This window comes from Meleagris gallopavo, chromosome 28, assembly GCF_000146605.3.
Source record: "Meleagris gallopavo isolate NT-WF06-2002-E0010 breed Aviagen turkey brand Nicholas breeding stock chromosome 28, Turkey_5.1, whole genome shotgun sequence".
NCBI classification, from domain to species: Eukaryota; Metazoa; Chordata; class Aves; order Galliformes; family Phasianidae; genus Meleagris; species Meleagris gallopavo.
Genome location: NC_015038.2, coordinates 2,143,790 through 2,159,691, shown reverse-complemented (window position 1 = coordinate 2,159,691; position 15,902 = coordinate 2,143,790). Strand labels below are relative to the sequence as shown.

The window sequence follows — 15,902 nt, the reverse complement described above, 5'->3', positions numbered from 1 at the left end:
AAGACGGGCTGCGCGCGTTGCGCTGTTAAAGTAATAACGCGGATCTGTCGAGGTAGGCGCAAAAAGAGACACAAAACATACAGCAGCTGCCATCCTGCCTTCAGGTTTTATTACAGAAGCGCTGCGGTTCTCCCTCAGCTCAGGGTTTGCAGAGATAGGAGCAGGTGCAGTGCGGGATGTCCTCTGATGGGCTTCTGTACAGCTTGAGCTTCGTTAGACCCTTACACTGCTTTAATTAATGGAGCAGGAGGAGCATGAAGGTTGATTTGTGTTGAAGTGCTTTCTTGGTTCAGTCCCAGTGTGGAGGAGTGCCTCGAATGCCGGTTATGGGCAGCACCGGGCTCAGCCTGGGGAGAAAGCAATTAACAATGAGAAAATTAGCTTTCCTCAAGCTTTCACACCAGTGTTTATCATATCATTGCTTTGGAAGGGAGGAGGGCCTGCTCTCCTGGGTAATGCTTTTTTGTTTTCAAAGAGGAAATGATTGCAAAGCTGCCTTTGCCAAAGAACAAAAGATAAGTTTTCAGCTGAGGTTGTGTAGTTGTGTTTGACTTACCAGAAGTTTGGGTGGAAAGAGTTTTCAGCTGGAGGGATTATAGTGGGACAACTCAAATTCCCTAGCAGATATTTCGTGTTAATCCATACCTGCCATGCAAGATGTGAACATTTCTGTTCTGTCATCTAGTCCGGAGAGGTTTTATGATTGTAGTTTTCATATGTACGGTAGTAGCTGCATGAAAAAGAACAGTGAGCTATGTCAGTTCATAATGAACGCTCAGATTTCCTCTTAGGAAGAATTTTGGAAATGAAACAACACAACCACACGATTGACTCCACGTTGATGCACTTAGTACAGCTGGCAACTTAAAGCTCAGAATACAAAACTGAAAGACCCAGCCTCCTAATTCTGGTGTTTTGACTGTACAGAAATCATAACTGGGCAGAGAAGAATGTGAATGGATACCCAACAGGATGTCTCACCCTTCCTTCTGCTTAGAAATAATTTTCCAGCCAATGGTCACACCCAGGAGAAGCAGAACGACTGCAGCTGCAATTCCTGAGAGGAAAGAAAGTATTATTTGCACTGTGTGTTTTAAAACCCATCAGCACAAGAGACATAATAAGCATATCTTCGAGTAAGAAGAGGAAAATAGTGCCACTGAGGCTATGAAGCCAAAGATCTGGCCACAGAAATTCTTCTGAGCTGCTTACCTAGCCCTACTGAGCCAGACCTGGGTGAAGCTGGAGGAAGAGAAAAGCAATAATCAGTAAACAGTTCTAAAATAAAATACAGTGTTCCTCAACAGTTTTTAATCACTTCATTGATAAAGTTTTTACTGCTTAGGCTGACAATACAGAATTTTAAAAAGGCGCACCATTATTTATATATATATACTTAATAGAAAGTCACTTACATGTTTGAAAGGGAAATTAACATCAATGATAGTGTTACCAGGAAAACAGAAGCCCTGAACTGCAGAAAGACTGTGGAAAATAGTGTTGAAACTAACCTGATAAAAATAGCTATTTTTGTTTGTTATGTTCTACTGCCATGGTAAAATCAGCTTTAAACAGACCTAAGAGGCCTTGGGAGCACATCGTACAGACAGTTCGCAGACAAGAATGAAACTATGCACTTGCATTTTTCTCTTTGTTCTTTGCTTGATTTACATTTCACTTACTGAGTTTACAGGCTGGCACGGGAGGGTCCCAGCTGAAGTCCTCCTGGCACTGAATCTGACTGAGGCCTTCCAACGTGTACCCGTCATCACATTCAAGAGTGATGTTAGTCCCAATTCTGTACGTTTTTCCAGCCGTGGTTTTCTTAACACCTTGAACTTCTGGGAATACACAACTGATCTCTGAAATTAGAAATAACCAAAAAGGACATTAAGTGTGAGGGAATGTAAGATATGAAAAGTAGAAGAGTGGGTTATTTAAGTCATTGTTCTTGAGTTCTTTTTTGAATAATTCTAATTCCCAAATATGATTCATTTCTTTGTGGCTACAAAAGGAGTTTTGTGTCTTATGCCACCATGTAGAGGTTTATACGGGTTAGCTTCTTCCCACTGGTTACCCCCATGGAGTACAGTTGTAGCCTGGAAGGAGACCTGCCAGAGAAAGAGATTTTCTGATGCCGGGCTAGCAAGACACTTAGAGAAGAGTGATGTATCAGGTCTGTTTGATCACCTTTTGCAGTCCAAGACCAAGGATTCTACAGGAGAAAATTCTCAGTGGAGACCAGAGCAGGTAACATCAGCATGTAAATTCTGACCATTATATTATGGCTTATTTATTTTTACTACCACACATAATAGTTTCTAAGGACAACTCAAAAACATGAGAATGTTGAATAACAGGGAGAATTCTTCTGTGACTCTGTTTCTTTTAAATAGCTACTGGCTTATTTATGAAAGTATTTGGTATTATCTCCTCTTATTGTTATCCAGGAGCATTTCTATTGAGTCATCGATGTTGTACAGTTCTACCAAGGAAATGCCCTGTGAATTTATTTTGCTGAACGCCCAGTTTTCCACGCGGGAACACCCACACTAGAAATCCTGCTGCATACGTGAAAGGGCCATGAGTCACATTTGCCTGATGAGTAAAATTGACCTTGTGCTACGCGGAAGTGCCAAGTCAAAGAAATAGAGGCACTTCCCATGAAAGGAGTAGTAAGACTCACGTGTAAACTACAGGTAATCCGTCAGAGAAAAGTCATCAGATGTTATCATTTCCTGTTTCCTGCTAGTGATAACAGGGCATGGAAAGGGGAAGAGAGAATGTTTCTACTCCTCAAGGAGAAAAAGCTTTTAAGGGAGAAATGTTAATATGCAACTAATTCATAGCAACGAAGGCAGAGATGCAGAACATGCGGGAATTAAAATTGCCTTCCCGAATTTCCTCCACTGTACTCATATCCTTCTGCCTGGTATCATAAAGTAGATCCCATCCTACTTCTTTATCACGATTTTATACTCTTCCCAGTTATATAAAAATATGGGCCAATTAGTAATTGACATCACTAGCTGTGATGTGGAAATGGTTCCCAAGCCAAATAAATGGGTGGAATTCAGCGTTAGCAGCAGCAGAACATTTTACTGCTTAGATTTTGGCCCACATATCTCACACACACACCTTTGCATCGAGGAGGAGGATGGCTCCAGGTTCCTGATGCTGTGCAGGTGATGAAAGCATCCCCAGTGAGTGAATAACCAGAATCACAGCTGTAGGACACAGATGCTCCATAGAAAAAAGTGTCTGAAGTGTTGCCTTGGAGCTTCCCATTGGTGATAGCTGGAGGGTGGGGACACTTCACGACTGGAAGTCAGGGAGAGACAGATGATAGTGTTGAAATAAGAATCCTCACAGACAGCCAGAGAATAGCTAAGGCACTGTACTCTTGCAGCCTTGCTCTTTCCCTTTCCATTTCTTCATCTAGTTTCAACAGTCAATTCTGTAGCTCTTTAATTCCACCAGGTTTTGTGAACATGGATAAACTTTATCTTGTTCTTATCACTTATGTAGTAGTAAAGGACTCAGATTTAGTCCTTATATAAATCTTTCCCTCAGACACATTATGTATTAAACTTTCTTCTTAGCTCTCTGCAACAAAAACACACCTTGGCAGACCGGAAAAGGATGGCTCCAGGCTCCAGACTCTGTACAGTAAATGGATGCCATCCCAATGAGAGAGAAGCCAGTCTCACAGCTGTAGTTTACAGATGTTCCAGGAGTGAAAACTGCTTTTCCCAGGCCACTGTGGCCCCCGTGGAGGATAGCTGGGGGCTTGGAACAGTGCAGCACTACGGAGAGAGAAGTACGGATTAAAAAGCACTCTTGGAGGCAAGAGGAGAACCTCCAAGCACCTGTGCATGACTGTATGCCCACCTCCACACCACTGACACTAATGCACAGAGCCCACTGCCCAACCTCATGCATCTACTTCACCCTACAGCATCTGACTTGGTGTCACACGAATTTCTTCTTACACAAAGGAGCATCATCTTCCCTGATGCATTGGATAAGAAGAGTGATTAACTGGTGTATATAATGAGAACTGCACATTTGTAAGACCATTTTACAGCAGTATCCATACAGGTCCCTTACGTCTGACAAAACCAGGCTGACCTTAGCTTTAAGTTCATGTTGGAAAAGTGAGGCACCAGTTATACTGCAGTGATAAGAATGGGAAAAATTAGGGTAGATGGATCTTCAGGTTTAAAAACTAAGATTCCTCTTGCCCCCTAAACATCCTGCCATGTGCTGCAAATAGCGCAAGGTCAGAAGGGACAGGTGCTAAGGATGGGTGACACGCACTTACCTCGGTCACAGGCAGGGAGTGGAGGAAACCATGTGCCCCCAGATCGGCACTGGGACTTGTGGAGGACTTTTGAGATATTATCAGTGTTGCATTCAATTGTGATAATGTCTCCAGGCATGTAGAGAGATTCTGATCCAATAGCTTTTCCACGCCCAACCCCTGGGCTCACGCAGCCAGCTGTGGAATTGAGGGCAGAGAGAATTGTTTACACTGCAAAACTTGTGCAGGATGGATAAGGCCATTTGGCCACAGAGAACGCATTTTTTCCTTAGGTGGATTTTGCTCAAGAAACAACTTGTTTCGCCAACTCTTTAACCATGTGTCACCACATGCTTAACACGTTTAGAAAGATGAGAATCAATGACAAGAGTGTGAACGTACCCTCACACCGAGGTAGAGGATGGCTCCAGACCCCATGCGGTGTGCAGCGGATGGACTTATTGCCAATGAGGAAGAAGCCAGGTTTGCAGTGATAGTGCACGACTGTACCGACGCCAAAAGTATCTGAGAGACTACTGTGTTCCCCACTGATGATGTTTGGAGGAGGTAGACACTTTACCACTGAAAGAGGAGAGGAGAAAGGTAAGGAGGTGAAGCTAAATTATGAAAAAACAATTGTATAAGAAAGGAGTAAAATGGATAATTACTCCTATTCCCCTCAAAAAATAGGACTGTGAGGGGGGAGCAGTTAAGGTTTGATAAGTCTTGCCTCCCGTGTATCACCTACCTGGAATCGTTGCAGCAGCAGGATGATAATTGCATTAAGAGTTGAAAATACACATAAATACACACACAATGCACAAATTTACCTTCATTTCCTATCATCCTTCCTTTATATTTCCAGCAAATAAATCCCTCTTCTCTTATAGTCAGCATCCTGCCATACAGCTACCGAGTTTCTATCTATCAGAAATGGAAGAGCTTGTGGACTACAGACTGCAACAAGCAGGGAAGAAAAGCACAAATCCCACTTACTGCTTTGCCCTCAACCTGGCTTAGCGCCTGTGTGAGGAAGGAGTCATAGGTGAAAGGAACACCTTCTGCTTTCTCCTTACAGCAGTCAGAGCAACCAGGAAAGGGAAAGCCAGATGTGGCTTCAGAGAGCAGGCAGCAGCAACCAGGAGTATCCTGCAATGTCACCAAGTCAGTGGCACTCACCCTGCTCACAGACGGGCACGGGAGGATCCCATGTTTTGTCAGCTTTGCACTGGGCCGTGGAATGGCCTTTCAGCACAAATCCTTCATGGCACTGAAAGCTGACAGTATCCTTGTATCTGTAGCGCTGTTTGGGAATGGATACTCTCCCATTCTGGATCTGTGGCACTGGACACACCACCTCTGGAAAAGAAATTCATCACCTTAAAGAGACAGCAAGCACATGCTGTAGTTGATGCCCAGATAAAACCCATCCTGGCCACTGCTCCAGGGCAGACTCTCAGCAGAGTTGTACAGGCAGAACTCAGCGACTCACAGAAGAATGATTTCAAGAATGAAGGGCTTTTTAGTGTCTTTGTGTACCATGGGATTATCACAGTTTTTCACATGTAAACATAATTTTGTGTCTATAAACAAAATAATGCACATACATTCCAAGTAAACATGTTAAGTGTTGTAGAAATCAAGTTAAGCATTCTCACAACTGTTTTACTGCACCAAGCTCATGCTTTCCAAGGCAATTCCATCTGAAGGAACGACCACATCTTAATTGCCATGATCAACCCCTGCAAGAGAGTCTTGTGGCTTGGATAACAGTGCAGTGGAAGATCTCAGCCCAGCTCTGCTCATGCGAGATACATCTCTTCCTTCATCTATTGTGGTTGTGAAACAAAAGGAACAAATCCCGGCAGGCATCTGACAACTCCTCCATCCACATAATTCTGAAAGATCAAAAGCTGGCAACTGGAAAATTTGTAGAAGAAACCAAACAAGCATGCAAAACAAAACAACCTCAGAGGAATACTCTTAGAATGTCTTATTCACCAAGGCTCTATTTATTTTAAGGAAATGCCACTTTTTGATTTTCAGGACTTGATATGGCAATTCTAGACCAGATTTAGTTGCGACCTACTTACTCTGACAAGTGGGAGGATCACCACTCCATGCAATATCTGCTCCAGAAAGCTCACAGCGCCGCAGGGACTGTCCAACCAGCCGGTACCTGGAGTTACACAGAAGGAATAGCAGCTGATACCAAGGCATGCACTCTGGGCTTTGCACTACCCCAGCGTTTCAAGAACACTCTCTTGCTTCTGGATAATTCTCTTAGTGGGATATGTGGGGATGAAAAGCACCGGGTTCCTTCTTCCTGGGCCAAAAGTACCAATCCTGGTTTACTGGCATGAGCTGAGCAGTGTCCCCTCGCTTTAAATTGCCCAACACAAGCTCAGTAAATGGATCAGCAGAGGCAGCGTGGGACTCACCCTTCTTCACATGTGTAGTTCACGATGGACCTGAACAGGAGATCTGTCAGAACAACAACTCTGCCATTCTGTGGTGCTTCGGGATAATTACATTCTTTCCCTGGGAAAGAACAAGGCTAAGTTTAAACTCTTCTCCTGCAGTTCTACAATATGCTATGAGAAAACATCTTAAGGATCTGTCCACGTGCAAACACCAGCAAAAATTTTTATAAAAGACCAACAGCTGTCCAAACTATGTGACTAGTGAAGCCATGTAAGAATCATTTTTGTACCAAAGAATTTCTTTAGAAACCCATGTGTTTAAATTTAGACGCATTTCCAAAACCAACACCAAACGGATGGAGCTATTCACTTTTGCAGAACTCTCGCACATCAGACCACGTGTGGTTTTTGAGGCACGTCAGAACTGGCAGCACTGTGGGGAGTCTCATGAATCCTGGGCGGCAGGCGTAGCGCACCGTGCTCCCAGAGGGAAAGGCTGTCGTGTTCTGGTGCTCCTTGGCCAGCTCAGCATAGCTGAGTCTTGGAGGAACACCGCAGCTACCTGCTGGGAGGGAGAACACAGAGAGATCGTGTCCATCAGCATGTCCAGAGGTTTCCAAACAGCCCGGCTCCAGCCGTTGCCCCTCCACTGTACCTTCACACTGAGGAGCGGGCAGGCTCCAGTTTCCAGACTCGTTGCAGTAAATGGATGCTTCCCCCAGCAGGCTGTAGCCAGGATCACAGCTGTAGTTCACAGCCATCCCAGGAAAGAAAACTTCCACATCCTGGCTGTCGTGATTGCCTCCATCGATAATTGGAGGCGAAGGACATTGTAACACTGAAAAGAGAAGAAAAAGGTCTGAAAAAGAGCACAAATGGGATAACATGCTGGAAGGATGCTTGCACAGTGCCACTAAAGTGAGTACAGCATCCAGTGTGTGCTGGAAGCAAGCTGATGTGCAGCCTAGGCTCTGTGCAATGGCAGTTTGCTGGCTCCAGTAGCAGCTATGCAGGGAATAGAGGGCTCTGGAGATTTAAATCCTGACTCATTTGCTCTTCTGTTCCTGACAAAGGCTGCTGCAGCCCGCTACCCTTGGTTCTTGCTGAAACACCACGGTGTCCTCCCTTTTGTGGCACTGATGGCATGGACAGCTCACCTTCACAGAGGGGCTGAGGGCTGCTCCAGCTTGCATTGTCAGTACAGTACAGAGCTGCTGTTCCAGTAAGAGAATAGCCAGGGTCACAGCTGTAATTTACGGACATTCCAGGGATGAAGTCCACGTCCATGCCATCATGCTGGCCATGGTCAATCACTGGTGGGGAAGGACACAGCTGCCCTGCAGGGAAAGTAATTTTTTTTTTTCTGTTTATTATTCCCATTTACTACTAGAGAACTCAATCTCTGCAAATTCAACATCTCCCGTAATCCCTTTGTGTCCATGGCATATCCACAAGTGACAAAGACACCTTCACACCGACGGGCAGGGTCACTCCACACTCCAGCAGCAGTACAATTCAGCAGCACTGCTCCGCTGAGCACATAGCCAGGATCACAGGCATGGACAACAGACAAAGACTGCCATGCCTTGGCCTCTGTGCCTCCCATTGGCCTCTGTGCCTCCCATTGGCAATGCCTGGGAGCTGAGAGCACTGCACATCTGGGGAAAGAGGGCAAAGCCATCCATCCATACAAACAAAAAAAAAAGAAGTATGGAAAAATGAAAGAATCCATGCAGGATTCCAACCCTGCTCATAACAGAGGGGTTGGAACTAGATGATCTTTGAGGTCCTTTCCAACCCAAGCCATTCTATGACTCCATGAAGCTGTACCTCCTCCACAGTGTGGTGCTGGTCCACTCCAGGCCCCGTGCTCTCCATCCACTGTGGTGCAGAAGATGGAGGCTGTCCCAGCCAGCACAAGGCCGGGCTCACAGATGTATGTGACCACAGCTGCATAGGGAAAGGCATCCATCAAGTGCCCACTGTGTGTTCCATTCGGGATGTCGGGAGGTGGGTCACAAACAATACCTGTGTGAGATGCACATGTGGGGTTTTAGTGTCATTTCTGCTGCAGTGCTGGGGACTGCAGGACCATTCACTTCCAGGAGGGGATGGATGAGGTTGAACCCGTTCCTGTGGTCATGCTGTCCCAAGTAAAACACTGTTCTGAATCTCTTTGTGCTGTGCTCAGCTCCCACCATATGTACTTACTCTGGCAGACAGGAATGACCCCAGTCCATGTCACTCGTGTCCCGGAGCCTGAAATCATGCAGTGTCGCTGAGAAGCTCCAACTAGCCTGTACCTGGGGTTAAACAACAGCACTCCTGTTACTGTGGGACTCTCTTTGAAGGTTGCATCTCCCACAGCCACCAATTACCTCCCTACTTGCCACTACATACAACAATTTTTAACCATTTTGAAGGTGTGGACCCGAGCTCACTTGGCCCTGGGTCTCCTCAGTGGGCACAGCAGCACAGTTTGACCAGGACTCACCCCTCATCACAAGTGTAATTCACAGTTGATCCAAAGAGGAGATCTGTTGTAACAATAACTCTGCCATTTTCTGGTTCTCCTGGATGTTCACACCTTCTCCCTGGACAGAACAAGAGGTGTTTTTCAGCTTAACTCAGCATGAAAGGAAAAGTGGCATTGGAATTCTAGGGATCTGACCAAATCTCCAGGGTAGAGAACCAAAAAAATCCACCAAGCTACAGGGCTTCCATTGTCACACTGTGATTTAAATGACAAAGAAGCATCTGTAAAACTTACGTCTGCAAAACTTCTTAGCTTCAGACCATGTCTGATTTTCAAGGCACGTAATAGTGGGTGGTATCTGTGAATGTCTGGCATATCCTGGCTGGCAGGTGTATTTCACTGTGGTCCCAACTGGAAACTCAGTCCAATCCCTATACTCCTTGTTTAACTCAGCAAACTGTAACACTGTTGGTGTCCCACATCCAACTGCAGGAAAAAAAAAAAGCACATGAGGAATTAGGCTGGTAGTGAAATGCAGCTGAGAAGCAAGAGCACTGGTAGATTCTATTACAAAACCAAGGGATGGGAGCATCTCTTCTATCCTGTGTTCTGACATTTATCTACATGAATAACTCTTAGCGTGGAACGATGCATGCATGAAATTTATATGGTCTTTAAAAACCCTTAATTTAGCCAGTTTTATACTTCCACACTCCTCCACACATCCTTTGGGATTGGCTGTTGGCCTTAGAGTGTAGGAATCTGCAGGCTCAGATACGAGAGAGCATTGTGCTGGAATTGAAGTTCACCCCCAACATTTCCACAGCGTAGCTTGGGGGCTGCATGCCATGCCATGCTGTACTGTGCCGTCCTCTCACCTGCACAGCGTGGGTACGGGAGGCTCCAGCTCCCTTCCAGGCACCGGACAGTGGGGTCCCCAAGCAGGGAGAAGCCAGGCTGGCAGCTGTAGTTCACAGACATTCCACTGGTGAAGTTGGCCCCGAGCTCGGCATCATGTGTGCCATGGGCAATGGTGGGTGGTGGAGGGCAAGGCAGCGCTAGCAGGGTGTGAGGAGAGAATGAAGTTGGAGTGATTTTGCATGATGCAAAAGCAACGGATCCCTGTGCGTCCTTGTCCCCATACAGGGCTGCCCAGTTCCTGTCTTCCCACAGAGCCAGCAGCAGCTGTGCCCACGCTCACCTGGCTCGCAGCTGGGGATAGAGGGGACCCAGCGGCCATCGGAATGGCACTTGGGCTCCTGGCTGCCCCGCAGCATGTAGCCTGGGTGGCACCGGATGGTGATGATGGTCCCAGGATGATAGACAGCTTGCTGCCCTTCAGCCACTTCTCCATGCTTAATGCTAGGGCTCATGCAGGTGACCACTGGGAGCAAAGAGCAGCAAAGCCTGAGCTGGGGAAGTGGCTGCCAGAGCCAGGCTTCCCCCTGTGTTTTTATGAGGTCAAAATTCAGTGAGCATCAACATGAAAAGGAGTGGATGGACTTGAAATCCTTTAAATCCCTGCTCACCCACTCCCCCATGCTCCTCTGTGCATGCAGCCCATGGGCCAGAGCCTTTCTGCTCACCTTCGCACCGCGGGTAAGGGATGCTCCACACTCCAGATGTCAAACAAGTCACTGCTGTTTTCTCCGTGAGGACGTACCCCAGGTCACATTTGTACCTCACAGAGGTTCCGGGGACAAACACTTTCACATCCTCACTGCTGTACTGACCGTGTGTGATATTTGGAGGGGAAGGACACTGCAGCACTACAGGAAGGGGAAAAAATCAAACGTAGTGAAGGTCTACACCCCAGGTCTACACCCTGTGTAAGGAGGCTGCATTGCTATTTGTTTCTTCCCCATTAGCTGTTCCCAAGCATCTAAAGGTGCCAAAGTTTGGATATGATTCCACCCAGCCCACACCCATCTCCTGCCTCCATTTCTGTCCTGCTACCTAAGGGGACTCTTAGGGTCCATTTACCTCCAATGTGAGGTGGTTGCACCTGCTGGGGTGGATTCAGAAGTCACCCACCACCCACCACCTCGCTTACACTTACTCTTTTCACAGGTGGGAACAGGAGGATCCCATGTGCCCCCAAACTGGCACTGAGACTCCTGAGAGCCCTTTAAGGCGTAACCAAAATTGCATTCAAAGACAGCGATGGCCTCAGTCATATAGACGGACTCTGGCCCAGTCACTCTTCCATTCTCAATCTCAGGTCTTCTGCAACCTAGTGCTGAAAGTGAAGATTACGAGGCATATTTGGGACACAAAGCCCAGCCAGGGTGGTAACTGCAATCAAGCCTGGCCATCAACACCATGGGTGTGTCAACAATATCGATCCATATTCTTGACCCCCAAAACCTGAAATCTCATTATCCAGTTGTGCTCGAGAAGCTCTCAATATTGGGACCCCTTGGCTGTTCCTCTGTGGGGATTGGGTGAGTAATGGTTAAACCTGGAGCCAAGGGGAAAGAGATGACCCAGGTGCCAAGCAGCCGACACAGACATACCTTCACAGCGTGGCCGGGGCTGGCTCCAGGTTCCTGCAGCAGTGCAGGTGATGGATGCATTGCCAGTGAGCAAATAGCCATCCTTACAGGTGTACTGAACAGCCACACCGGGCAGGAACGTGTCCGAGGGCTGGCTGCTGTGCTTCCCATTGGCAATGTTTGGAGGGGGAGGACACTGCACATCTGCAGAAGGGAGGGAAAGAATATTATTAAATATGGAAAAGAAAATAACTCAACCTTCAGAAACCAAAGGAGGAGGACAATGAACCCCATTAATAAATACCTGCCTCCCACCATCGTTGCAGCACTCACCTCCGCAGCGCGGCGGCGGCCCGCTCCATGCACCGCGCTCCCCATCCACGGTGGTGCAGAAGATGGAGGCTGTCCCAGCCAAAACACGGCCTGACTCACATGTGTAAGTGACCACAGTCGCGTAGGGGAAGGCATCCATCAATCCCCCACTGTGCGTCCCATGTGGGATGTCTGGGGGTGGGTCACAGACAATACCTGGGAGTACACATGTGAGGTTTTAGCACTGTTGCTGCAGTATTGGGGTCTGGGACTCTTTATTTCCAGAAAGGAATGGATGAAGGTAAACTCATTTCAGCAATTAAGATCTTTGAGCAAAATGACCGAAATTATCCTGAGATAATGTGTGGGAAGGCAAATTTGTACCTTGGGTCAGTCATTTCCTCACTATCCTGCTAAGGGTGGGGGCACAGTTCTTACTGCCCTCTCCATAACCGCTGTGACTCACACAGAGAGAAACTGACCAAACATTCCTACGCACGAGCAGCGAGGAATTCTTGCTACAGGAATAGGAAGTTTGAAACATGAACAATGTCCCCATTTGGACCAAGATAAAAGGTCTTTGAAAACAACTTCAGAAATATCCAAAACAACAAAGCATAAGAAATAAGAAACATGAAATATTTCACAGGTAGAGTGACCCAAGAAATCTTTTGCAATGGCACCTTTGCCTTGAAAGATTCTCCATTTCCTCTATACACCCCAAGAGCCCCATCCCACCCCACTTACGATGGCAGGTGGGAGCATCTCCGCTCCATGCAACGCGTGTGCCAGAGACCTCGCATGTCCTCTGCGAACGCCCGATAAGCTTGTATCTGCATCACACAGAAGCACTGGTAATTACATGAAGAGGCTCCAGATTTCTTCACAAGCCTTATTAATAGCAGCTAAGACTTCTGACTTTATGAGGTCAAAATGGTAAAGCCATTTTGCCACTTAATTTCTGCGTTACTCTCAAATAACAGCTGAGCTCAGCTGGCCACAAACTCACCCCTCGTCACACGTGTAATTCACTTTGGACCCAAGGAGGAGGTCAGTCAGGACCATGGCTCTGCCATTCTGTGGGTCGTCAGGGTTTGCACATTGCTTCCCTGCAAGAGGACACAGCTGCTATTTGCACTGCACATCAGCATTGTGCACCAAATCCCCTGGGGATGCTCAAAAAACAGCATGTTGCCCCAAAGGAATAAACCCACAGGACCAGAAGGCTTTGCACTCAAGAAGTATGAATTTCCCAACAGCACATGCAGGACGTACTTTTGCAGAACTCCAGTGCCACAGACCAGCTCTGATTCCTGAGGCACGTGATGGTTGGTGACATCCCCATGTGCCGGGCGTAGCCAGGCTGGCACATGTACTCCACAGTCCCACCCACAGGGAAGGCAGTTTGGTTCCTGTAGGGCTCCTTCAGCTCAGCAAACGCCAGCCTGGGAGGTGTCCTGCAGCCAGCTGTCGGGGACACAAGCCAACAACTTATCAAAGGGTCAGGGGACATTGGGGCAGGGTGGCACCTGCAGTGCTGGCTGGCCACTTGCCCTGCTCGCAGGTGGGCACTGGGGGCTGCCAGGTGTTGTTCTGCTGGCACTGCACCACTCTGGGGCCACGGATGACGTAGCCTGGCTCGCACTCAAAGGTGACGGTGTCCTTGTGTGCGTAGGTGCTCCGAGGAGCTGGCACTATCCTCCCATTCTGGATCTGCGGGGCAGAGCATCCTGCTTCTGGAAGGGAAGAGCTGTCCTCAGAGCGGGCACAGCTGCGCACTGCAAAGCACTTGCATCTGTGATCACTTTCAAGATGCAAGCCTGAAGGTAATTTTCCTATTGATGATGCACTGTCTGACAGTGCAGGGAAGACTCCAGCTGGAAGGTGAGGCTGGGAGTGCTGCAGACGGTGCGTGCTTCTACAGCATCCTGCCTACACCTGCCCCAAAGCAGCAATTCTTGCCAAAAGCAAAGCAGCAAATCCTGCACCAAAGCAATAAATCCCACCCTGAAACAACAATTCCCACCCCAAAGCAGCAAACCCTGCCTCAGCAGGCACCCAGACAACACATGCAACCATCTTGAGGTCTCCTCGCCTTTCCAAACAGAAAATGGTTGGGCTGCTGCACCCAACCACTCCCACCTGCTCCCTCTCAGCCCTACCTCCACACAGTGGGGGGGGCCCACTCCACACCCCGTTTTTCCCATCTTGGGTGGTGCAGAAGATGGAGGCATTCCCGTGCATTGGGTAGCCGGGCTCGCAGCTGTAGGTGACCGAGGTGCCGTAGTGGAACTCATCCAGCAGCCGTCCCGTGTGCTTCCCATGGGGAATGCTGGGGGGGGCCTTACAGGGAATACCTGCAGTGGGGCACAATGAACCTTCTGCATTCAACCACAGCACTGAAGTACTCAAAACCACACAGTCTGAAGGGCACACTTGGCCTACAGGTGAAATTCCTCTTATGGAGGAAGCTTCTACATGCTTTATCCTTTCTACTGTTCAAGAAGTAAAACAACCACCCAACAACCTCAAGTCTTCTGTGCAAAATCTATACAAGCACTGCTGAGAAATCACTGCCCGTGACCCCTCACTTTCAATAATCTATTTCTCTCTGTGATTTTGTACTTCTTCCCAGAATATTTCTTTATGAAATCAAACCCTTCTGATATTTTCATGCCCGCAGAGCAGGGATAGCTCTGACTGAGAGATTTGGGAGCTGCTGCTGGGACACAAATACCAGCACCATGTAGACACCGAGCCGGGAGCTACTCACGCTGGCAGGTGGGAATGTCACCGGACCATGCAACGCGTCCCCCGTAGATCTCACATCGCCGGCTGGACTTCCCGATCAGCCTGTGCCTGGAGGTAGAAGGACTCGCATTCACTCCAATCACTTTGCTTTGAGCTATCACCTCCTGCAGTGGGTTCAGCACTGCTGGAAGTGGAACCCTGGCACTGTGGGAGAGATTCCCCTCTGAGCTCAGCACCTGTCTACCTTTTTCACAGCAAAAGATTGGGAAAACCCTATGTGCTCCTATAGGTACAGAGCTCTATAGCTGGGCTTCTTTGTAAAATCAATGCATTGAGAATGAATGGATGAAAAGGCCAAAAAGAGGGAGACTTACCTAACACATCTTGCTTGACCTTTTAAGGAGCAGACCCGAACTCTGGACTTACCCTTCTTCACAGCTGTAGACCACTGTTGACCCAAAGAAGAGGTCTGCCAGGGCTGTAATCCGGCCATTCTCGGGTTCCCCGGGGTGATTGCATTGTTTCCCTGGGGGAGAGAGAATCTCCCTGTAGGCTTCTCCCTATAGCACAGCCCAAGAGATGCAACTGCTATTCCAGTAATCCTCCCACATTTCCAATTGCCCCCAAAATGGGTTTCAAGTAACAAGTAAGTTTACATGGCTTTACTAGTCACATAGGATTGGAACACCAGAATCACGTTAAGGTTTTTGCAGCATGGACAGAACCCAGCACCTATTCCTTTCTGGAACAACAACACCAAATCAAGGAGCTATTCACTTTTACAGAACTCGAGTGCTTCTGACCACACTCCGCTCTGCAGGCATGTAATTGTGGGTGACATTCCTGGGTGCTTAGCAAATCCGGGCCGACAAGTGTATCCCACAGTCTTCCCAACAGAGAAATCAATCTCATTTCTGTGCTCCTCATTGAGCTCAGCAAAGGTCAGCCTGGTGGGAACCCCACAGCCACCTACCAAGAGAAAACAGGCAGAGTTAGGCAGGACAGGATCACTGGGTGAAAGCAGAGAGAGAACACCATTACCAGAAAAGATGTTTGTTTTGCCTTGAACATTTGGTTATTTGGCCTGATGTAGACGCTACTAAGCAAACACAACACAGAACCATAGAATCATCTTTTTTTTT

At 47.7% G+C, this 15,902-nt stretch overlaps 1 protein-coding gene across 1 annotated transcript; it reads right to left on the bottom strand.

Moving 5' to 3' along the window:
* Positions 1 to 87: 87 nt before the first annotated feature.
* Positions 88 to 15,859, bottom strand: LOC100549292 (complement receptor type 1). Its single transcript, XM_019623222.2, has 33 exons — positions 15,538 to 15,859; positions 15,187 to 15,286; positions 14,783 to 14,868; positions 14,172 to 14,366; positions 13,563 to 13,745; positions 13,285 to 13,476; positions 13,019 to 13,118; positions 12,757 to 12,842; positions 12,031 to 12,225; positions 11,719 to 11,901; positions 11,262 to 11,441; positions 10,789 to 10,971; positions 10,404 to 10,586; positions 10,081 to 10,260; positions 9,497 to 9,688; positions 9,221 to 9,320; positions 8,938 to 9,029; positions 8,557 to 8,754; positions 7,884 to 8,063; positions 7,382 to 7,564; positions 7,097 to 7,291; positions 6,745 to 6,844; positions 6,397 to 6,482; positions 5,483 to 5,662; positions 4,706 to 4,885; positions 4,325 to 4,501; positions 3,624 to 3,806; positions 3,139 to 3,321; positions 1,683 to 1,862; positions 1,213 to 1,242; positions 982 to 1,057; positions 646 to 730; positions 88 to 347 (listed from the first exon to the last, which is right to left on the bottom strand). Exons 1-32 carry the CDS (start codon positions 15,599 to 15,601, stop codon positions 682 to 684), a joined length of 4,674 nt encoding a protein of 1,557 aa, XP_019478767.1. The 5' UTR covers positions 15,602 to 15,859; the 3' UTR covers positions 88 to 347; positions 646 to 681.
* Positions 15,860 to 15,902: the final 43 nt, after the last annotated feature.